This window comes from Oryzias latipes, chromosome 23 (assembly GCF_053564925.1).
Source record: "Oryzias latipes strain Hd-rR chromosome 23, Olatipes_Hd-rR_3.1".
Taxonomy (NCBI): domain Eukaryota; kingdom Metazoa; phylum Chordata; class Actinopteri; order Beloniformes; family Adrianichthyidae; genus Oryzias; species Oryzias latipes.
The window spans coordinates 22,684,565-22,708,290 of NC_136259.1; the positions used below are offsets into that span (position 1 = coordinate 22,684,565).

At 42.5% G+C, this 23,726-nt stretch overlaps 1 protein-coding gene, 1 long non-coding RNA gene and 1 pseudogene across 3 annotated transcripts; 2 read left to right on the top strand and 1 right to left on the bottom strand.

Moving 5' to 3' along the window:
* Positions 1 to 6,399: 6,399 nt before the first annotated feature.
* LOC101167916 (cytochrome c oxidase subunit 6B1 pseudogene) lies at positions 6,400 to 7,031 on the top strand (annotated as a pseudogene). The gene has a single exon (XR_013653674.1). The product of XR_013653674.1 is annotated as a cytochrome c oxidase subunit 6B1 pseudogene (transcript).
* A 1,110-nt stretch (positions 7,032 to 8,141) lies between these two features.
* Positions 8,142 to 15,389, top strand: LOC101162969 (uncharacterized). The gene is made up of 7 exons (XM_004083264.5): positions 8,142 to 8,518; positions 9,684 to 9,886; positions 9,961 to 10,062; positions 10,132 to 10,227; positions 10,320 to 10,430; positions 11,523 to 11,646; positions 12,655 to 15,389. Exons 1-7 carry the CDS (start codon positions 8,491 to 8,493, stop codon positions 15,219 to 15,221), a joined length of 3,231 nt encoding a protein of 1,076 aa, XP_004083312.1. The 5' UTR covers positions 8,142 to 8,490; the 3' UTR covers positions 15,222 to 15,389.
* LOC144989468 (uncharacterized) lies at positions 11,144 to 21,761 on the bottom strand. Its single transcript, XR_013653676.1, has 3 exons — positions 21,643 to 21,761; positions 19,950 to 20,028; positions 11,144 to 11,257 (listed from the first exon to the last, which is right to left on the bottom strand). It is a non-coding gene; the product is annotated as an uncharacterized LOC144989468 (long non-coding RNA).
* Positions 21,762 to 23,726: the final 1,965 nt, after the last annotated feature.

Below are 23,726 nucleotides of genomic sequence, written 5' to 3' on the forward strand. Positions count from 1 at the left end.
CGTATTTTTATTGATATTATTAAAGAGATTCATGACCTCCTCCAGCCTCATCTTTTGATGCATTCCTCTTGTGTAATGTACAACTTAAATGTACATTTAAGACTCCTGTTCGGTTAAAAGTGTGCGTGTGTGCGCGCGCAGACAGACGGCCTGAAGCGCGCTCTTAGTAAGAGGCGGGGCGGGGCGCACCCCCAACATCAGGTTACATGACAGAGCCCATTGGGCATCTCTACCTGGTGCCTTCAAGGAGCTTCAGTACATAAGAAACCAACAGCTGCACAGCCTAACGTAGTCGGCTAATATATATTCATGAGATATTCATGCCAGCACTGATCCCGCGGGGTTTATTTTTTGCCGCCCGCTCCCGCCCGCAGCCCAATCCAAACCGCCCAATCCCGCGAGATTTGGGTTGGGTCCCGCGGGACCCGGCGGGACCCGATCCCAATGCAGCCCTCTAGTCTAGATGACCCAACTCCCAATGTTAAAGTGCCCAGGATAGCACAAGGGTTACGCCAAAGTGATCCAGAATTTGGTCAAAGCTTTTGTGCTACTCACTGGTTGATGGCCAAAAGATTAGAAAAAATGATTCCATTCTGTAAAGCTAAAGCGCTAGCCCCTGTTCAACCGCCCAAAATGTTTCTTGGGCTATGTCTGAATTCCTTCCCTACTCACTACATAGTGCACTATGCACCATTTTGTAGTGCTGTCCGAATCTACAATTCCAAGATCAAATGCCCTAGAAATTTCCCAGAAGTCTGCGAAAAACCAGTGTGCATTGATGTTCACTAGATTGGTGAAAATAGACCATAATGCATTGAACAATTTTTGCAAAGAAACTCTATTTGAATGTATTTTTTAAATAAAATATAAACAATTTCATCTTCAGAACACAGTGGATTCATAAATGGTCGTCGCAAAACGCTCATATCAATTTGATTTTTACTTCATGAAATCGATTACTTCACATTCGCAGTTTAAATGGAAAAGAAAAAGAGTAGTGAGCATGGTGTCCGGATTACCTTAAAATCCAGGAGATTACATAGTACTGCTCTATTTAGTTTTTTAGCAGTTATAGGGGTTTGGGTGGGAATTCGGACACAACCTCTAGCTATGTCTGAATTCCAACCCTAATCCCTAACTGCTAAAACAACTATATAGTGTGGGGCTATTTAGTACAACACAGTTTTAGGGCCAACAAAAAAAATATAAAATTAAATGATTTAGTAGTAAATTCATGACTTTATTCTCGTAAATGTACAAGATTATAAGTCATTAATTAAGATTTTTTTTCTCGTACTCTCGTACATTTACGAGAATAAATTCGTACATTAAGAGTTATATTCTCATAAATTTAGTGTTTTACTCTCATGAATTTCTGAGATTGAAAGTCGTAAATTTAGACTTATATTCTCGTAAATTTACCATTTTACTCTCGTAAATTTACGTGATTAAAAGTAGTAAAGTACTCTCGTAAATTTATGAGATTAAAATTCCCAAACTAAAAGTTATAATCTTGTAAATTTACTATTTTACTCTCATACAATTACAGGAATAAAGTCTTACATTAAGAGTTATATACTCGTAAATTTACTGTTTTATTCTCATGAATTTCTAAGATTAACCCTTGTGCTATCCTAGGCACTTTGCCATTGGGAGTTGGGTCATCTAGACCCACTAGACAGTGCTCTGAACCTTTTTTCTTCAATGATTTGTGATCTTCACTGGTGTCCATGGATTACATCATGGTAGGAATAACAGGTCAATACGAGGGTGGGGTCATCTAAGATAGCACAAGGGTTAAAAGTAGTAAATTTAGACTTATATTCTCGTAAATTTATCTTTTTTTTTTTTTTGTAACTTGTCCTGTCCAACAGCTAGGCAGACAGATGAGAGCTGAGGGCCTCTTGTGTTGGACATATTTTACTTTAACAAGAGGGGTTATTAATCTTCAGACAAACCAAAGGTATGTCTGAATAAACCCCTTTTGTAATTGAGGCCAAACTTTATTAATTTCAATCATGTTTGAAAATCTTTGGTGTTGGACCGGACGGAAAAGGAAAAGGGGGAAGAAGAGAGAGGGACGTTAGAGAGAGGGGGGGGGGTGGGGTAGGAGGGTGATAATAGGAGGGGAAGGGGGGTAAGACCATGAAGCAGCATAAAGCAACAAGTTTACTGGTTGTTAATCATTATGGTAAGGTTCAAATGTAGTTCAAAAAGGGCGGGGCCTATCCACACACACACTCAAATGTTATAAACACACCTGCTAGCTGCAAAAATGTCCACCTGTCGACATGTACACAAAACAGATAGTGTTCACACGCATACTTATGCCTTAAAACCAACTAGTGTGTAATATTTCTGTCATTCAATCATGCAAACTGTTAGTGCAAAGGTGAGCTAACACCAGTGCTCAGGTGAGTGTTTATGTTCTTCTAAAATGGATGGTGGAACGTGACAAGAAGGAGGGAGAGTGCCCAGCCATCCCCACCCCAAGACCCCCACCGCAGCAGCAGCGGCAGCCGAAATCCCCCCAACGCCACACGGGAACCGGCAGGGAACAACCGCCGTCTGGGCGACCAAGCCCGCCACCCAGGCCAGGGCCAGCAGGACCGCCGCAAGGCCCCCAGAGCCAGAGAGCAGGGAGGCACGGAGGGAAAGAGAGCGCCGCCCCAGCCCAACCAGGAGAGCAGCCCCCCCCGCCGCGCCGGAAGAGCCCAACGCAGGGCCCCACCGGAGAAGGACGCCCACAGCCCCAGACGAGCACCCCACCACCACCCAGGAGTTCCGGGCACCCCCCCGCCCCTACCCCAGGTACGAGCCAGGACCCCCCAAGGGAGACCCGCTCCGCACTCCAGGCAGCCATCCGCCCGGCCCACGGTTGGTCCAGGGAGGAGCAAGGCAGGGGCCCGCCGCCCCCGCCCAGGAGGGGGGAACCCCGGGGAAAAAAGAGGGCCCACAAGGGGTGTTATAAATATGGCCCGACCAGGCTCGGCCATGTTGGAAGTTTGGCGGGGCCCAGCGCTCAGGGGCAAGGACCAGGACCCACCCCCCAGGGACACGAACACCCCCGGCTCAGATGTAATATGAACCCCCCCACCATCCGGAGAGAGCACCGCCGGGCCCAGGGAGCCAGCACCCAAGGGACAGGGCCGCCATCGCCAAGGGGCCCGCACCCCCCACCAGGGAAGGGGTAGGGGACAGATGGACCCAGGTCCCACCTTCCTTGCAAAATGTGTGTGCGTGTATGTGTGTTTGAAAGGGTGTGTGTGTGCGTGTGTGTGTGTTTATGTTGGAATGTATATATTGAAGGGGGAGGGGTGTGTGTACTAAGGGGGGTGCAGTTAAAATTGGCGAGTAGGGCACTAAGGGGACATCTCCTGATTACTCACAGTGATGTCCCCTCACCCTTCCCACCAAGGGGCCCTAAATGTCTAAGGTGCGGTTAAAATTGGCGGGTAGGGTGCCAGGAGGACATCTGCTGCTTGCTGGCAGTGATGTCCAAGCACCCCCCCTACCAAGGACCCTACATGTCTAAGGTGCAAATGAAACCGAAAGAGGGGGGGCCCACTCCATAAGGCAACCATAATTTATCATTTTACTCTCGTAAATTTACGTGATTAAAAGTCGTAAAGTACTCTCGTAAATTTACGAGATTAAAAATCACAAACTAAAAGTTATAATCTTGTAAATTTACTATTTTACTCTCGTAAATATACGAGATTAAAAGTCTTACATTAAGATTTATATTGTCATAAATTTACTATTTTACTCTCGTAATATAACGAGATTGAAAGTCATAAATTTTTACTTAGATTCTCGTAAATTCACTATTTTATTCTTGTAATTTTATGAGATTAAAAGCAGTTATTTAAACCTTATATTCTTGTAAATTTATTTTTTATTCTCGTAAATTTATAAGATTGAAAGTTATAAATTTAGATTTATATTGTCGTAAATGTACTATTTTTTTCTCGAAAATTTACGATTTTAAAAGTCGGAAATTTAGACTTATATTCTCGTAAATTAACAAGATTAAAAATCTTAAATTTAGATTTATGTTTTTTAATCTGGTAAATTTACAAGACTAAAATAGTAAATTTACAAGATTAAAAATCGTAAATTTAGACTTAGTTTATCGTAAATTCACTATTTTATTGTAATTTTACAAGATTAAAAGTCATAAATCAAGATTTATATTCTTGTATATTCACTATTTTACCTTCGTAAATTAACGAGATTAAAACTTGTATTTATATTCTCGTAAATTTACTATTTTACTCTCTTAAATTTACGAAATTAAAAGTCATAAATTTAGACTCATATTCTCGTAAATTCACTATTTTATTTTCTTAACTTTTCTTACTATTCTTATTTTTTTTAACATAGTCTCTGCAGAGCAGCAGTAGTTCATTAGATATTCCCCTATGATTTATAGGCGGGACTATTGAGGAGAGTATGCCCGGCACCATTTTCTGTCATCTGTCTTTTTGCACGCTTTCCTGCCAACTTACAGCCCCTCAGAACCCCAACCGGTGCAACAAAAATGACGAGCAATATTGGAGCCATCCAGCCGTAAATCTTTCATCTAGAAGACGGACATGGATCTGGTCGACTACAAGCCGATGCATGGGAATGGAGCAAAAAAGGGAGTTTAAGGCCCACCAAAGGTATTTCTACATCACATATGTCTCCTTTTTCAAACAGCATTTTTCCGTCTGCTCTTGATTTACAACAATTTGAATGAAAAATACTTTATATTTTCTTTCTACATGTCCATCATCACTTATATGCCACAAGAACACGTTAAAAACATCAAAAACAATTTTCTTCGGAGTCGGTGTAAGCCTGTCTGAGGTCAGGCTTATGAAAAAGCATAAAGTGGTTTAACCTCTACAGAGGAGTCTGGTTGGGAGTCATTTCATCTCTGGCTCCTTAAGAAGACGCCACACTAAAAAAAGGAAATATTTTACTGATTTTGATGGAGGTCTTTGTCCTGTAGTTTATACTGGAGGAAGGGAGCAGACAGTAACGTCTTCCTCATCCCGGTGGGCTAACAAACCATTTTAGTGATGTAATACAGATACAAAAATGTCTGTTTTAAGCTGCAACATAGGATGATAAGAAATTTAAATTCATAGGTTTTACGCAAGATTCCATAGCATTTCAATTTGATCATAACTGGTTGTGAAATCATGAAACTATATGCAGGCAGTGATATTTTAATTGAAACTGTCTCCTATGAAACTGTCTTCTCCTATTTCTTAAAGTGATCCGGTGTGATCTTTTTTTCTTATTTCACATTAAATATGTTATAAATGTGTTCTGTTTTCTCTGGGTGTTCTGTCTATTTGCTCCTTCTAGATTGATCACACCTGGTTTGATTGGGAAATGACCATACCTGCTGCTCATTCTGATGAACCTGACAGGGCATAAATAGTGTCTGGTCCGTGGTGTCTGGTTCTGGTTTCAATCCAGTCACATCTGTGGGCTTTGGGGTTGTTCTCTCCCCCATTTGTGTTAACGCGCCTCAGAGGTCGTTGTCGTTTTTGGTTTGGTTAAAGTACTTTTAGTGGTTGTAGTAGCAGTTGAACCTGCTGTTTGTTTGTTTTTTTCTGTTTCCAATTGCCAATAAAGTTTGGAAGAAGTTAAAAAGATGCAAATTGAACCAAAAAAATAATTCTGGTTCATGTTGGTTGAATTGATAAAATGCTCAAATGTACAACATGGGATATTTCCAGCCACAGAAATACTAACTTTGTCCTGGAATATTCTGAATTACAGAATAACTCAATTTGGTTTCTTTTATTGATTTAAATTAATTTAAATAAGCCCATTAAATTAAAACCAAAAACGTGGATTAAAAAAAATGTTGAGATCTTTAACTGTTTCAGAAAGTTGACATATTGATGGTTTCCAATGTTTGTACTGTCTTTATCTATAGTGCTGATTTGATAACCAACATTCGTTTACTGCTGCCATAATATGCAAAACCTTAAAATGCCTAGTATTTCAATATCAACCCAATATCAATATATTTTTTTTTTCATTCATTCATTCATTCAACTGCAAAAACAGGAGAATTTCTTCCAGCTCAAAGAAAAAATTATGCCTAGGTTTATCTTTGAAAGAGTTAAAGATAAACTTAAAGTTTACAATATTTACATGGGGGGGGGCTCACAAAAATGTCTTTCAGAAAAATCTTATTGTAGGTTGTGGCTTATTTCCAGAACCTTTTCTGAAACTGCTTTCTTTTTTGGGGAAATATTGTCAGATTTCCCCTCCAGTTTCAATCCAGAAGACTAAATCATACCAACAGTTGATGAGGTTGTTTTTCTTAAGAAATAGAGTATTTGCTATGCTAATAATATGTTGTCATGGTAACGTCTACAGAACCATGCAACAGTTGGTGTTTGGAGAAAGAGGTCATTTTTTTCTCGGAGAGGACGCAAAAAGATTTGCCAAGCACTCGGACTAGCAAACATGTCTGAAACCATAGAGGAAAAGATAAAAACCTACAGGACGGCTCCTTTCGATGCCCGCTTCCCCAACACTAACCAGACCCGCAACTGTTACCAGAACTACCTGGACTTCCACAGGTGCAACAAGGCCTTGTCATCCAAAGGCCAGGATGTGGCTCCATGCCAGTGGTACCAGAGGGTTTACAAGAGCCTCTGCCCCATGGGCTGGGTGGCAAAATGGGATGAACAAATTGAAAACGGAAATTTCCCTGGAAAGATCTGAAATCACTTTTCGTCACCAGTGAGGGTGTTGGGGTGACCTCTCCAGAACAACACAATTAATAACATACATTCTTTCTTAAAGCTCAAAGCACACGCAAATTGAAATAGTGAAGTTATAAATCTTTTTTTTCTTTCTCCAAATCTTTGGCATGGTTCAATATGCGTTGATGACGTTTAAATACCTTTTAAACGGGTATAAACTCATGAGCCTGTCATTTTGTCATTTCAGTACACAACTGACCTCAGCTGGTATTACCCGAGCAAAAGTAAATATCTTTTCTTTAAATGTTACATTGTTTGCATTTTTTTTCTCTCCCCGTTCTGTGAACAAATGTATTTAAACATACATAGATGAAGATATTATGCTCAGAATCCAATGTTCTAAGACTAAAGTTTGAGCGTTCTTATAGTTGTGATTCTTCAAAGTAGGACTTACCGTTTGCCAACCTTTCAAGCATGACACCCTTACTTTCATTGTGAAGTAACTTGTTTAATAAAGTTTCAAAAAAATATGTAAAAAAAAACAAAAAACAGTTGGTGTTTGAGGAATACCCAGTGGAGGAAAGTGGTGTAAATGCAAATTCATTAAATTCACATTCCATGGATTCTGTGTGTCATATATTGTATTTATGATTTAAGGTTAATTATATTGACCTTATTTATGTGTGGCGGTACTGTATATAAGCAAAGGTATCTTCTTTTAATTCTATTTTTTTTTACTTTTTCAATCAACTCATATTAGTCATCCAAAGTTTGATACATCTATGTATAGATGTATGCACTTTTGTTTCCATTTTTTTTCTTTGTTTTAAATTGCTTGAAATAAACCACTTCCAAATTCTCCTATTTTTGTCTTCCAAAACAGTTTAAATAAAGTTCAACTTGTCAAAAACACTGCTAATTGACACTTATTTTTAAAAAAAAGTCAGGATGCCTATTAGGATTCTTTTTTATTTATTTATTTCAAGAATTTAAATGGTTTTGATTTTATTTACCCTACAGACCGTCTAGAACTCTTAGATCCTCGGATCTATATTAGATCTACACAAGATTAGAAAAGTTGAATCCCATGACAAGGCCTGATTTTAATTATCTGGTCTTCAGCTTTGGAACACCCCTCCTGAAGATCTGTAAACTTCTGTCTCTGTTAACAGCCTTTTGTTTTTTTTATGTATTTAAGTATTTTATGAAAAGTAAATAACGATTGTGATTCATTTAATAATCATGGTTCCTCAAGAATCTTGCTTACTTTCACTTTGCATAAATGTAATTCATCAATCTTTTAATACTTGGAACTGTATTATTAAAAATGGTTTAGCTTTTCCACAATTAAAAAAACAAAAAATCCACTCAGTTCATGTAATTTGGTCAAGAAGACGCTAGAGGGCGATGCCTTAAAATGCAGTCTCGTGGTACCCGGAAGTCACGTTGAGAAGAAGAGACGTATTTAGTTTTCTTTTCTTTTTTCTTTCCTTTGTAGGCAATATGTTAAATATCTTCATTATTTGATCACTTCAGTCACTTTTAAAATAGCAGATTCTTTAGCAGAATTTAGATCAGAGATTGTAAAAGATAACCGTTATTTTTGTTAAACTACAAATTCAAACCTCCCACTACGCATGCGCTGGCTGCACAAAATATCGAGCCGCCCTTCCTCCTCGCTGGTTAAGCCCGCAGGCCCGGGCAGTCGTGAACCGACAACGGTCCCGACTTCATTTACGTCCCCAGTTTGATACTTTCCTTTGCAAATATGGATACCATGCCACATTTTGAACACGGTGAGTCAGTGCAAACGGGACAAACGTCTGCTTTTATGCAGTTATAATGTTTTCTTTGGGAGTGTGTGCGTCCGATTTTGAATATGGCGTACCCCGCTTAGAGATGGCGGCGGCTTTGTGTTACCATACTCAGTTGTGGGCTAAAAGGAATGCCTTACTTTCAGAGGAGACGTTGGATCAACAAATAAGGGAGGTGTTGCATAAAATGATATATAAAATACTATATTTGTTGTTTAAAAAATAGGTTCGCTGTTTTTTTAGTCTATTTCAACTGCCGAATGCTGATTAGTTTGGGGACTTCGAGTAAAACCATGTAGTTAGTTTTAAACAAAACAAGTTTTTTGTTTTATAAGAAATTTAAAACTACCTTAAGCTAAATGTTTAACCATATCGAGGGGGTACTATTATAGGTTAAACTGTTCCAGTATCAAATGGATTATTATCCTTTACAACTTGCTCTTTACGACACTTTTAGAGACATGTGAACGCATCACGTGTCACATTTGTCCATATGGTGAAAATGAGCCAATCCGGGGAGCTGGTTTAGCTCGTGCTGGTTTGCGGCGCCTTCCGTCCGTGAAACCAGGGTTCGACTCCGGGCTGCTCCATGTTCCCTTCTCTACCTCTGTGTCCAAGCCCGGTTTGAGAAGGTTGCGTCAGGAAGGGCATCCGGCGTAAAACATTGCCAAGTTTACCATGCGAATTGTTCGCTGTGGCGACCCCTGATGGGAGAAGCCGAAAGAGGAAGAGTGAAAATGAGCCAATCCAGCGGTTTTTGTCCAATTTGTCACCAAAATGAAGTTTTTTTTTTCAATATAAATCAAGGGCATAGGTAATCAGCTGTGAATTAACATGTTACTGCATGTTTGGCAGTTTTATTGCTGCTGTTTGCAATAAAAAAATAAAACTTTAGGTTGTAAATTTTCAGACAAGAGGAATGAAATGAATATTGTATTGAATTATTTTTCCCAAATAACCCAAGACTCAAAATATTGATGCATCATTTTGTCTGTGTTTACGTTAACTGGCTTATTGAAATACGGTGATAATAGAAATTCGGTTCAGTAGAACTTTTTTTATTTAGTTAAAATAATGAAAAACATAAAGGTTTTGCTGAGTTGTTTTAAAGGAAAAGGAACCTTTCCTTTTGTTTACTTGTTTGCAGCTCCGCCTCTCCTGCTGCCCTCGCTCCGGCTCTTTATCCCCCCCCTGCGCCTGGTGTCTGCAGCCATGTGGCACATCGTGCAGAAGGGAAACGTGCACGACTACGGCATGGTGGAGGACTTCATCAGCACCATCACAGAAATCGTGCCCGAGCTGCTGAACGCGGATCAGAAAGCTCAGCTCCTCCTGGGACTCCGAGCTCGTGTGAGTAAACCGGTCGACCACCCACCACAGATTTTCCTGCTCGGCTGTGCTCTAGAGAGACCGTGTTTTTGCAGGTGGTTCTTGAACTGTGTCGATCTGAGCCGACTGCAGACCCAGAGTCCATCGAGTTGCATCTTGCTGGGATCAAGTCCCTGATTTCCACCTGGGCGGCGCAGGTTGGTTTCTAAAAATCCCCTCCGTACCTTCTGCTGCTCGGACCACAGCCGTCTGCTTCTGTCTTCCAGCCGTGTTTTGCAGACGTCCAGTTTCCAGAGTCCAACTTTGTGGATCAGATTAAAGTGTTGCTCAAGGATCCAGAAGAGAAGGAAAAGTTCTTCCAGGTCTCTTCTATTCTTCTTTCGTTCTTTATTTTTGTGATAAATGTCAACATTTAATCAACGCGGAAATGTCAACTTTGCTGGTTTTCCTGCAGGATGTTTTTCCTACGGATTTTGGGCCAGACTACGACAACGCCCTGCAGGTCCTCATGCTGGACTTTGTGTCCAGACTGGAGAAGCTGCTCCCGGTTCCAGACGTTCAGCAGGTACTGAAGCGTTCCTCACCTCCTTTGGAGTTAAACAAGCGGCTCCAATTCCATCTCATGTCTTTGAATGCAACAGAGATATAAATGACACATTTGGAGTTTAACTTTTTAGAGGCTGAGAAGCGTTAAAGGAAGTTTGGATTTAGTTTTTTATTTTAATCTTCAGTATTAAATAAAATAAAATAAAAACTGAAAAAGTAAGATTTCACATATGATTCAGAAAAGCTGATGGCTAAGAATGTGTCTCAGAATTAGAATAACGGAATTTAGCAACAACTCCCTCTGTGGCTTTTAAAAAATTTTATTAAACAGAATTCGCAGAAGAATCCAGATTCTTCCGCAGAGTCTGTTAATTTCTGATAATGCTCACCTTGGCGGGTTTACCAGGGTATCCTATGAAAGAAATGGATACTGAATCAACTATTAGAATCTGTTAAGATTGTTTTTTATTTTTTTTTAAGAAACGGACAATTTGATACGCGGTATGACGTTGTCGGGTTAACGCCTATAGAACCACCACACTACTACTTGTGTCTGAGGACTAACCAGTAGTGTAAATGCTAAGCGTCATGTTAAACGATGCAAAGCCTTATTTCAGAGGGAAAGTTTGTCTCTTAATGCTCGTTTTTGCTTTTAAAGAAAAGTTTCCTAGATCGCTTTGGTCTGCAATCACTTGTGCTGATGTGATAAACTGCTGTAGAATAACGTCTGTCCACCGGCGTTCCGGTTACCAGCTGGTGTTTAGGCCAGTGCAGTAATATAGAACATACAGGCTATTTGACTTCTCATCGTCGCTATTTATGGACAGCCTTAGAGATGTCTGGGCTCTGAGAAAAAAAGAGAGAAATAATAAATGATCTACTGATGTTTGGAACAGTTCCTCTGGTTCTCACATGTTAAACGGAAAATGACGTTTTAATGTGTTCTTATAGCATTTTACTGATGATGGAGGACATGGAAGAGTTTAAGATTAAAACTGCTTCCTGATTATTTCTTTATTCAGTTGAGGATTAATCAGGAACAGATGAAAAAAATGCTGTTTGAAAAGGCTGGTTCAGATTCTTGTTATCCACACATGTTATTATTCTTCAGACGGCGTCCATGCTCGGCTCCGCCCCCTCCGCCCTGCAGGAGTGCGCACGCTCAGTTCCCGACCCGCAGAACCTCACTATGGTTCTGCAGTATCACACCACGCTCGGACATTTTGACTTCTCTGGTGGGTTTTTGCAGCAAATATGACAACTTTGCAGCCCCGGACTGCCCCCACCCCCCACCCCTAAAACACATGTCACTGGAAAGCTGCTTTGGATAAAATGTTGGTCTTTAAAGTTTGTAGATCTTGAACGGCTGTTATGTGGCGAGCTCGCAAAAGTTTAGTACATGAATCGTTGGTTCAAGCTGGACAAAATGACATTGCATACAATATGAACATATCAGGAATATAGTAGGGGTGTGTATTGGCAAGAGTCTGGCGATACAATACGTATCCCGATATTTTACCGAAACACATTTTCTTTCTTTTTTTTTAAATATGACTTTGAAAAAACTCCTGAGTTTCAATATGTCTTCCACTGTAATAAAATAGTCAAATTCAGTTTACTTAATGATCACAATGTTAAGCACTGCAACTGTATCTCATATATAAATTGTTTTTAACCAAACACATTAATAGTGCTTTTATTTTGGTAACTAAAAATACATAAAGGGAACAGTCAACATTGTCTGATTTCCACAACAAAATATTTTTCAGAATAAGAAAAAACAAAGAATGAATGTGCCTTAACCAATAAGTTTCTATCAGGGAGAAAAATTACTGTTTATTTTCAACAAATCCAAAGTTTTACTTTTGTCGATTCATCTACAAACGACATTGACCTGTTCCTGACCCCCAGATGACCAACAAAACTATATGGTTGCTATGGAGATAAAACCAACAGAAAAGCTTTTTTTTTCCATTAATCAGTTCCATGCAGCTTCGACCAGGGTGGTAGGGGCAGAGGTGAAGAGTGAGGGGTGTGTAGCAGCCACTCAGCCAGTGAGGGTGGGGGCAGGTAGCGCCTGTAGGCCATATAACACCACCTGCGGGTTTAACTAACTTTTGTTCTTCAAACAATCACCAGAAGTTTGTGTCTCAACGTTCTTCATATTTTGACTTTCTTAAAAATCCTTTTCTTCCGGACATCTGTTCCTCCGTTGGCCAACGAGATTTTTTGTGTCTTTGCAGATGAAACTCAAGGCATCCCATCATCCTTTGGGAACTGCATCCTTTCCTCGTTGTCTCTACCGCAGCTGGAGAAGGTGGTTATCCACCCTGAGCAGATGGAGCTGCAGCCTTCAGAGGAGCAGATGCCAGCCTGCGTGACCGTCCAGGTGGAGGGCGAGACCATGACTTTGCTGGACTACATTCAAATTGAGCCGCCATCCGGCCTGGTCGACCCGGACGAGAGCGACCCGAATGTGGAGGAGAGGCCGGAACAGGTGACGCAGGAGGACTCCAGCGAAGCCTTGAAGCCGGCTGCGTTTCAGCCTCTAAAGCAAAGCAAGCGGCTGGAGATGAAGAGGAACTTCTTAAACGAAAGCGAGGAATCGGCAGCGGCGAAAAAGCAAAGAAAGAAGTACTCCAAGAATAAGACGTGTCCTGTGTGCAGCAAGTCCTTCCTGCGCGCTGCGGCCATGAGGCGTCACCAGGAAACCCACAACTCCAACCGCGACCTGAAATACAAGTGCAGCAGCTGCGACAAAAGATTCCGCGACCAGTACGACATGAACCGGCACGCCATGCGCGTTCACGAGAAGGGAGACCTGGCCTTCAAAGAGGAGGAGTCTGACCCCAGCACGTCAGAGGTGGCAGAAACCAAAACCTGCTCCCTGTGCGGGAAGTACTTCGCTCGGCAGGTGGACATGGAGCGACACATGAAGTCCCACTCGGAGGAGCGGCCGTACAAGTGCTCCTTCTGCGAGAAGAAGTTTAAGAACCCGTACGTCCTGAAGAGGCACGAGAAGGAGATCTGCAAGAGCCGAGAGCATAGAAGAGCCAAGAGGAAGGAGCCGGCAAGCGCCAACCCGCCGCCGTCCGCCGAGGTTACTGAGCAGAAAGTGTGTCCCATCTGCAGCAGAGTGCTACCGTGCACGGCGGACATGGGCAAGCACCTGCGCTCGCACTCCGAGGAGCGTCCCTTCATCTGCGTGACATGTGAGAAGGGCTTCAAGTACAAGGACACTCTCAAGAAGCACCAGATCATTCACGGCCACGAGGGCATCAGGGAGGAGCAGAGCAAGACCCTGGACCAGATCCTGGCTGAAGCCGACTCTCAGAATCCCGATTCCGTCGGGCTGGAATCCAAGGACACTTCTGAGGACAGTCCATCGGCTTCAAACGTGGACAAGAAGGTCCAGAAAATGTGTCCAGTCTGCCTCCGGACGTTCGATAGCGTCAAAACCCTGAACCGGCACGTCCAGTGCCACACGGACGACCGCCCGTACCACTGCATCCACTGCAACAAGCACTTCAAGCACATGCACGGCCTCAAGCGGCACCAGATCTACGCCGTCTGCCACAAGAAAAGCAGCCGCTTCTTCTGGAAGAAAGGGCTGAGGGTGGGGTCTGGGCAAGGTGACGCCAGCGGCAGCAACCCCCAGCAGGGGGCACAGCCAAGGATCCCTGTGTGGTGCTCCAACTGCGGCAAACACTTTGAGTACCCGTCCGCCCTGAGGGAGCACCAGGAGAACGTCTGCAAGCTGGAGCTGCGGGACGTCATGAAGTGCAGCGACTGTGACAAGGAGTTCAAGAGCGTGACCATGCTGAAGGTGCACCAGCGGATCCACGACCCGCTCTACTGCAAGGAGTGCGGCAAGATCCTGGCCAACGAGTCGGCCTTCGAGAGGCACAAGCTGATGCACCGGCCCATGCAGTGCACCATGTGTGAGAAGACCTTCACGCTGCTGCGGCGCCTCAGGGAGCACTACAGCAAGCAGCACGGCTTCAGCGGGCCCTTCCCGTGCTCGCAGTGCAACAAGACCTTCGTGCAGCTTTCCTACCTCGCCATCCACCAAAGAATCCACAAAGGGGAGTTCCCCTACGTCTGCGACATGTGCCCAGAGAAGTTCCGGTCCTCCAACTGCCTGACCGTTCACCAGCGGAAGCACACCGGCGAGAAGCCCTTCCTGTGCTGGCAGTGCGGGAAGTGCTACCGCTCTGCCTCAGAGCTCACAGTCCACATGGGGACACACTCCGAGGAGAGGCCGTGGGCCTGCACCCAGTGCGACATGGCGTACCGCACCAAGCTGCAGCTCACCAACCACGTGGAGCAGGTCCACATCGGCGTGCGGTACCCCTGCAACGCCTGCGGGAAGCAGTTTATGAAGGAGACGTCGCTGAAGAGGCACGAGCTCATCCACACGGGCGAGCGGCCTCACCAGTGCACCGTGTGCGGAAAGACTTTCCTGACCGCCAACGAGCTGCGTCTGCACAACCGATACCACACGGGCGAGCGACCGTACAAGTGCGACGTCTGCAGCAAGGCCTTCATCCAGTCAGGCTACCTGAAGGCTCACATGCGCATCCACACCGGCGAGAAGCCCTTCAAGTGTGACATCTGCGACAAAGGCTTCCGGCTCTCCAACCACATGAAGAAGCACCGGCGGACTCACGCCGGGAAGCAGAAGAGCTTCGTCTGTGAGGAGTGCGGCCTCGTCTTCCTCGACAAGAAGGCCCTTTGGGAACACTCGCTCAGCCACGACTCAAGAATAGAACCCACCTTTACTGACAAAGTCAGAATAGAATTCCAGTAAAAAACGCTTGTCTTATTGGTTATTTTTCTTTTGGACTACGTTTCCCACAAGCCCCCTGCTCAACGTTTTTTAGTGGATTTTTTTATGTGATTTATTTGTTTTTTGTCTTAAAATTCTGCTCTGATCTTTTGAAAGTATCTCAAAATAAAAAGTTCACTTTTTTCCAAATGTTTTTCTGCTTTACAAACCAAAGTTTTATATAAAAAAGAGGCAAAATCATAGAAAGTTGTTGCTTTAAATCAATTTAATCTTCAGTTAAGTTGTTCAAATGTGTTGCTTAAGTACGGAGCCCGTGTCCTGACATTAAGATATAAAAATATATCTTGTTCCCACAGATTAATATCTTGTTCCCACGGATTATTATGTCGTTCGCACGAAATACTATTCCGTTCCCACAAGATACTATTCCGTTCCCACAATAACCTGTGGGAACAAGATATTAATCTGTGGGAACAAGATATATTTTTATATCTTAATGTCAGGACACGGGCTCAGTACTTAAGTGAAATTTCAAGTTGAACTATTTTTACACAGTCCAAATATGAAATGTATTTAAAACATTTTGAGGATTTACAGAGACTGAACTGGCTTTTCTTTTTCTGGATAGATCTACTTTGAATTTCGGGAAAATGTGTAGAAATGTTTTGTTTGATACAAATTAAAATTGAGATGCTGCTGCAGTGAGATGAGGGTCTTCTGTGATGCCTTAAAGGGGGGGGGGTCTTCATATTTATATCTGCTCTTTTACTAAAAAAAACAAGCATGAATGTATGCTCTAAAGATCCCCACCCTCATAAGTGCTTGAATTATAATTGCATAATTAGTGGCACAGTTTGAAATGAGTGGGATTTTTAAAATCCCACTCCAATCTTTTGATCTATTTTCAAATTGTTCCCAGTCCTTTTGTTACGATTGTGCTGCTTTTAGCCAAAATAAAAAAACCTGTCATTTTCTAGGACATAGTTCCTGCAGAGCAGCAGGAGTTCATTAGAAATTCACCTCTGAGTTGCTCTGTTCACACACTCCCCCCACTAGCTTCCAGCTTGTCACATCCCCCAACTTAACATTATCAATCAATCAATCAATCAAACTTTATTTATAAAATAGCGCTTCTCATGCACTTTGTGCAGCTCGAAGCGCTTTAACACTAAAAACAGTAAACACACAACATTACAATAAAAACCCCAACCCACCCTTCCCACTCCCCTCCATTAAACCACATGACCCATGGCTCCCACGTACAATGAAATATGACTATGTAACTGTAAAAGAATAAATAAATAAATAAACAAGTATGGCTTAGCTCTGCTGTGAGGAAACAGTATCTGGGAATCCTTTCATACCAGGAGCCAGCCCGGCCAACGGAACATCGCCACAGTGCCCACCCAGACCGGGACAACACCGGGGTCCCCCTCACAGCCAAAAGCTGTAAAATTAGACCCCTGCCACCCCAGCAAGGGCAACAACTGCAGCAACAACCGCTGACCAAGCCGGCAATCCCTGGAGGAAAAGATCCCCTCAAGAAACACTGGGGCTAAAATCATAAGATGCTAAAATTAAAAACATAAAAAAGAAAAAAAAAAAAAAAAAAAACATAAAATTGAAAATAAGATGCATAAAATTAAAATAAATACATAAATAAAATAGACTATACTAAAACTAATAGAATAAATTAGCAGTTAAAATCAACTAAAAGCTAAATTAAAAAGGTGGGTCTTGAGCCTCTTCTTAAAAACCTCTACAGTCTCTGCGGCCCTGAGGCTCTCCGGAAGGCCGTTCCACAGGCGAGGACCGTGATGGCAGAACGAAGCCTCACCATAAGTTTTGGTCCTCACCTTAGGAACAACTAAGAGGCCAGCACCGGAAGACCTCAAGGTCCGCGAGGGCTCATATTTTAAAAGAATATCATTTAAATAAGAAGGCCCAAGACCATAAAAACATTTATAAACCATTAAAAGAATTTTAAAATCAATCCTGAAACGCACAGGGAGCCAATGCAGCGATTTTAAAACCGGTGTAATGTGTTCCCGCCCTCTGGTCCTCGTCAGAACTCGTGCCGCTGAGTTCTGTAGAAGTTGTAAGTTTGAAAGAGACTTTTTGGGTAAACCAGAGAGCAGGGCATTACAGTAATCTAAACGACTAAAAATAAAAGCATGCATTAGCACTTCTGTGCTGGCAAGAGAGAGGAACGGGCGGACTCTGGCAATGTTTTTGAGATGATAAAATCCTGTCTTAACGACATTTTTAATGTGTGGGATAAAATTTAGCTCAGAGTCAAAAAGTACGCCCAGGTTTCTCACACATTGAGAAGGTTTAAAATTATGAAGATGTGGTAAAATCATCTCTCTCTTGTCTTCAGAACCGATGATTAAAACTTCAGTTTTGTCCTGGTTGAGCTTTAAGAAATTTTCTGCCATCCACAACTTTATATCTAAAATGCAGTTTAAAAGAGTGTTAACCGGTTCAAGGTCATCAGGAGACACGGCGATGTAAAGCTGTGTATCATCAGCATAGCTGTGAAAGTCAACGCCATGTCTCCTGATGACCTCCCCAAGAGGCAACATATACAAATTAAAAAGTATTGGCCCTAAAATTGACCCTTGGGGAACCCCACAGCTTATTTCGTGGATTCCTGAAGAGCACATATCCATACTTACATAAAAGTGTCGATCTGTCAGGTAAGAGTAAAACCACTTAAGAACATTTCCAGAAAGGCCCACCAGACTACTAAGTCTGTCTAATAAAATCTGGTGATCTACTGTATCAAAAGCGGCACTAAGATCCAGTAGCACCAGAACAGAAAGTTTCTGTGAGTCGTAGTTTAATCTAAGATCATTAACGATCTTTAAAAGAGCCGTCTCTGTACTGTGGCTTTTCCTAAAACCAGACTGATATTTTTCTAAAATTTTTTGGGCATTTAAAAACTCATGCAGTTGAGTAGCGACACTTTTTTCTATTATTTTACTTAAAAATGGTAAGTTGGATACGGGTCTATAGTTATCCAGATTTTTTGGATCTAATTGACTCTTCTTCAGAAGGGGCCTCACCACCGCCGTCTTACAGGCAGAGGGGAAGACCCCCGTCTGAAGAGAGCAATTTACTATATTTAAAAGCTCTGACTCAAAGAATCCATAAAATGTTTTAAAAAGTGAAGTGGGAATGGGATCTAAAAGGCAGGTTTTAGTGTTTACTTGGGATACAACTCGACCAAGCATCTCTGCATCAACCAGGACAAAACTCCCCAGTGTTTCTTCTGGTAAAAACAATGCTGGAGGTCTGTTAAGATCAGTGTATTGCATGGATGAAATGTTTGATCTTATGGCATTGATTTTACCCATGAAGTGGTCTGCGAAGTCCTCACATGCAGCATTAGATGATGGCATGGAGGATTACTGGTGCAAAAAAAAAAATGGCGAGTAATATCAGAGCTATCCAGCCGTACAGGTTTGATCCAGATTACAGTCTCAGACAAAGAAAACTAAGACATTCATGGATCTATTTGTCTGCGAGTGGACAGCTTCTGCAGAGGGCTGCAGCCAGGGCTTACTCCGAGTGGATGTATCAGCAAGGGGCGGAGCAGGAAGCTTGTTGCCCACCCATCGTATCTTCTACATCTAAAATACATTCTTTTTCTAGCTGCATTGTTTCAGATTCACAACAATTTGAATGAAGAAATACTCAGAAATGCAATTTCAAGCTTAATTTTTTCTTCATGTATGTTCTCCCATCATTAGAAAAATTCTACCATTTTCATTGGAGTGGGTTATTTATTGTTCTTGTATCTTTTTGTTCCGAGAAAAAGAATTTGGAGGTGATGCTAACCTCCCTCCAGCAGATGGAGGTATAGTCCTAATAATAAACATCAGGTAGTCTTGAACTGGATGATCTTCAAGCCTGAGTGAAAAGAAAATTGTTTCTCTTATGTTTGAACTTGAATGCAAGACCCCCAAAACTCTGGAGATGTTGCACCTTAAGGCTGATAACAGTTTTTAATACTTTGATATTTTAAAATTTACTAATTTCACTTTGTTTCTACAAATTTGACCTCTTCTACCTAAGATCTAAAGTTGCTGTATCAGCCAGAGTGACAGTTGCATCATCACAAAATTTAAAGGAAATAAAGTCCAATCTGGGAGATTTAAAGGTCGACCGAGTCTCTCCAGAGTGTTGGAAGAAGATGGCTTTCTAACCCCAGGCATATTGCTTTAATCGGAACTGTAATTGCTTCAGTGTGTCCTGGGCTATTCTCCCCGTAATTGAGGCCTGGCAGGAGTCTCTTTCCTAGACATAGCCTCCCCCATGCCAGGTGGTGAGCAGAGAGGAGTGCCACACCCGCACTCCAGCCATCAGGAGAAAGCCGGGGAGCAGCAGCAGTCCTCAGCGCCACCGCTCCATGTGGGATTAGCCCACAGGAGCTGCATCCAGGCAGCACGTTTCTACCAATGATGAATGAAGCCAGCGGCTCTCTGCAGCACCAGTAAAACCTGAATCTGCGCATTGTTCCATCATTTTTGGCTCCGGTCTGGGATTAGCTGCCGAAACCAAATTAACGCTGTAATTACTGTTTGTGCTTTTGTTCGCATATTTGTTTTTGTTTTTGACTCAGTCGCACATTCCTGAAGTTAGTAATTACAAAGGAATGCTTTCACCGCACAACAAAGTGAAGGGGGGCCCAGGCGTGTACCATGTGGTGCACCTGCTCTTTATCTTTGCGATGCGTGAACTGACCTTGATTCTGAGGGGCCAAAAAGAGGGTAACGCACAGCGGAGACTTTCAGTTGTGTCCTGGTTTGAACTCAGACCAGATCTGAAAAACAAAAAACAGTTAATATTTCCGTAAGGACTGAATACGTGTGTAGTGTGACTAAAGTCAGCTGAAGAGAAAGTTGGCCCCCAACATGTTAAAAATTCACCAATTAGAAGAGTTTTCTATAGGCTTTTTGGCATGAAGTCATTAATTTAGTTAAGATGTAGTCGCATGAACCCAGTACAGGTACTGCAGGTTTTTGGGTTGTCCGGTTCCATAGATGGTCAACCGACCACCTCAAGGGACATCATGAACATTGAGTGTTTACCATTGTTGTGCGTGTGTGGTAAGTTTGTCCTGAACTGTAAATGAGAACTGGACTGAGTGACCCCATCTCTCTCGCGTTCCAGACAGGAAGTACTTGCTGAGAAAGGCCAAAATCCCACGAACTTCTTTGGAGAAATAAGCAGCTATCACTCAGTCACTCTATGGGTCAGAAATTTTTTCCGTATTGCAAGTTATAAACGGACCAATCAGATGCCTTCAAAGTAGGTGTTCTCGTGTCGAACTATCTAAATGTTTGACTGATTTCGTGTAGCCTGCTTTTGAATGGTAGGGGTGTGGCCTTCCAATCAAGCGGACTCCTGATTGGCAACAGTAGTTGTCAAAGAAACGTTAACTCAAACCAATCAGTCCTTACTGGCAATTTCTGGTTCCATCATGGCGACGCCCGCATTGCGAAAAAATGAACAAAGTAAATGGTTTTCTATGGGTAACGCAATTATTTTTATGGATATTGGACGTTCGGGTGATGCCGTTTTACTGTTTGTATGCCACATTCTATTGTTGGTAAGTTGTGAGTACTGCGTGTGATACTCATGTGCTCGTAGGATGTCCAGAAAAACTGCACTTTACTCCATAATTCCCTCATTTAACAGCCAAGCTGCACACACTTTTTAAGTGACTTGCTTCCAGTTCCAACAAAATTAAATCAATCCAGACGTCATTTTTTTCGCGATACAGGCACTGCCTTGTTGGAGCCAGAAATCGTCGATCAGCAGTGATTTATCCGAGTCGGTCAGAGTCATAGTGTCAATGGTGACAACTCTCACCAATCAGGAGTGAGCTTGTTGAAAGGCCACACCCCTACTGCTTGAAAGCAGGCTACACAAAATCTGTCAAATATTTGATTGGCCAGTTTACAACTTCCACTACAGAGTAAGAGCTGTTTATTTCTCTATAGAACTTTATGGGATTTTGGCTTCTGGGTACTTCCAGTAGGTACTTCCTGTTTGGAATACCAGGGGGACGGGTTACTAAGTCCGTTACTTATTTACAGTCAATGGTAAAAACACAGAAATTTAAAGTAAAACTAGTAGAGCTTCAACGAAAAATTGAAGAATTTCAGAAAGAAAACTATTTCCTGCAAACAACTTTTGTTTAGTTTTATTTCATCTTAGAATATATTATAAATGTTTATAATGCAGATTAGCTGAATAAGTTTGTAATATTGTGGTTGAATTAATCTTGACTTGTGGTTCTTTAGCCACTTTTGCTAGGGTAAGTTTTGATTATCAATAGACACTACAGAATTTCCTGGCCTTTTTTGCCAAAATCCTGCTGCAGAAATGCAGCATAACCAAACTTTTTATTTTCTTCTTTGCCTTAACTCACCTAGACTTCTTCCACATGCAGGGCAGAGTGAAGGGTTTCCACCATAAATTACTGCTATGATTGCATGTGTAGCAGCGACACACAATCTTGCCCAGCTTTCTCTTTAACAACCAAGCATGGGAAACCATAAGAAAGAGAAAAAAAAAATCAAATCAGCCCCACAATCACTTGCAATGGATACCATTCTTTTGTTGCTTTTGCAGAGCTTACTCAATGGATCAAGGAGGAAACATAACACAGAGAAACCACCAAGCTGGATAAAAAACCTCAAAGTAAGCAACTGAGAGCAGGGAAGTAATGCTGTGTGTTCGGACTCCAACGTATCCTTAAATGAACCTGTTTGTTCATCTCCAGCCCGTTCAGTCCTGCAGTCTCTACACCCAGCCCTCCGTCCTGCCGAGCTTGCTGTTTTTCCGAAAGCCCTATCTTGGTTGTTTTTTTTTTTTTCTAAGTTCATTCATCTGCATTCTGCCCTGCTGTCCATCTTCTGGGTGTGTGACTGACTGGAACGTTTGTTTGGCAGGAGTTCCTCCACAGGATGCTGGAACTGCTGCCTTTCTATTTCGCTTGGTGTTAACATGTAAACAGTTTACCAAATGAGGTGATATAATTTTGTGTGAAGCCAAGACTCTGTGAAAACGGAGGTGCGCCAAGCAGATCTCCCTGAGCGTTTGGGGGACAGATTCTGCACAATTCTCCTGAAATCTAATGCATGTGTGCAGAACTGCCCCCCCCCACTGCAAATGTGAAAAGTGCCTTGCTTTTTAATTTAGCAAAGATGGACACTTTTTGCAGCAAACTGCTTCCCACCCCAGAAGGGAGTGAAAACAAGCCTTTCCCTGGTCAATGAGTTCACCAGCGTGGATGTCTCCATAGGCAGGGGTGGGGGAGGGGGTTGGCGGTGAGGAGGTTCAAAAAGTCTTCCAATCAAAGAGGGAGATGGAGAGGAGGAGGGGGGGGGAAGAGAGAGGAAACCTGGCACCAAGACAGGAGAGCTGGGCATTACAGACGCAGAGCATCGGAAGGTCAGGCCCCTCCCATCGCTGTTCCGCCTCTGCTGATGCACTGCACAACCCGTCACCTGCTCCGCCAGACCCACAATGTCGTCAGTGGGCAGCGGAAGCTTGAACTCACACCTGAGGTCACCTGACGGGTTGACGGGCCCAGGTAACCATCACGGATCGGATGCTGGCAAGGTCGTCTGAAAGCAGCTTCTGTCTTTCTTCTTGGAAGGAGCATCATCATCATGTTTCATGTCGACATCAGCACTTCGCCTGACCGTCGTGGAGGCACGGAGTCTGATCAATCCTGGATCTATGAATTTATAACATGTCACAGATGAGAGTAAACTAAAACCAGAATCTATTGATCAGAGCATCAGCAAAAACTGAAAATTCAAAGCTTGCCTCAAAAACACACTTGAGACACCAGCGGCGCCGCCTAAATACCACACGCTCTTTGATGTGCTGCAACTGTTCCAGTCATTGACATGAATCTGCTGATTCTGATGCCACTTTTCACATCAGCTTTGTACTGATTTGGAACACATAACGTGTTGCATAACAGTGCAAAGCTATTTACTGCACGACAAAATCAACTTTTGTAAATCAAAGCTATTTACTGCACGACAAAATCAACTTTACGTCGATTGCGTAGACAGTTCACTATTTCAAAGTGTTGCATATCAGCACTAACCTGCTTTTTTCTGATGCAGAAGCCGCTAGAGTTGAAGAGTTATGATGATCAAAAGTATGTAAACAAGGGGATAAAGCGGAGATGAGAATGGACTGGACTTCAGCCTTACACTGCAGACACACTGGCATGAGTCGTGCGTCCCAGAACAAGCTGGATGTTAGCATACGATGTTCACACCAGATTGTTGCTGACCGATGCTTGTGCGTGTGCTCACAGTTGGAGGAGTCTTGGTGCAACAAATTGGACCTGCCCCACATGAAGTGCATCTTCTGAACCACAATTGTTTTATGCTTCTGGATATATTCCGCTCACTATTTGGGAAAACTGACACCAGATAGTTAAAGAAACAACATTTTTGGCAAAAAGAAGTCATCGCCCAAAAAAATTGG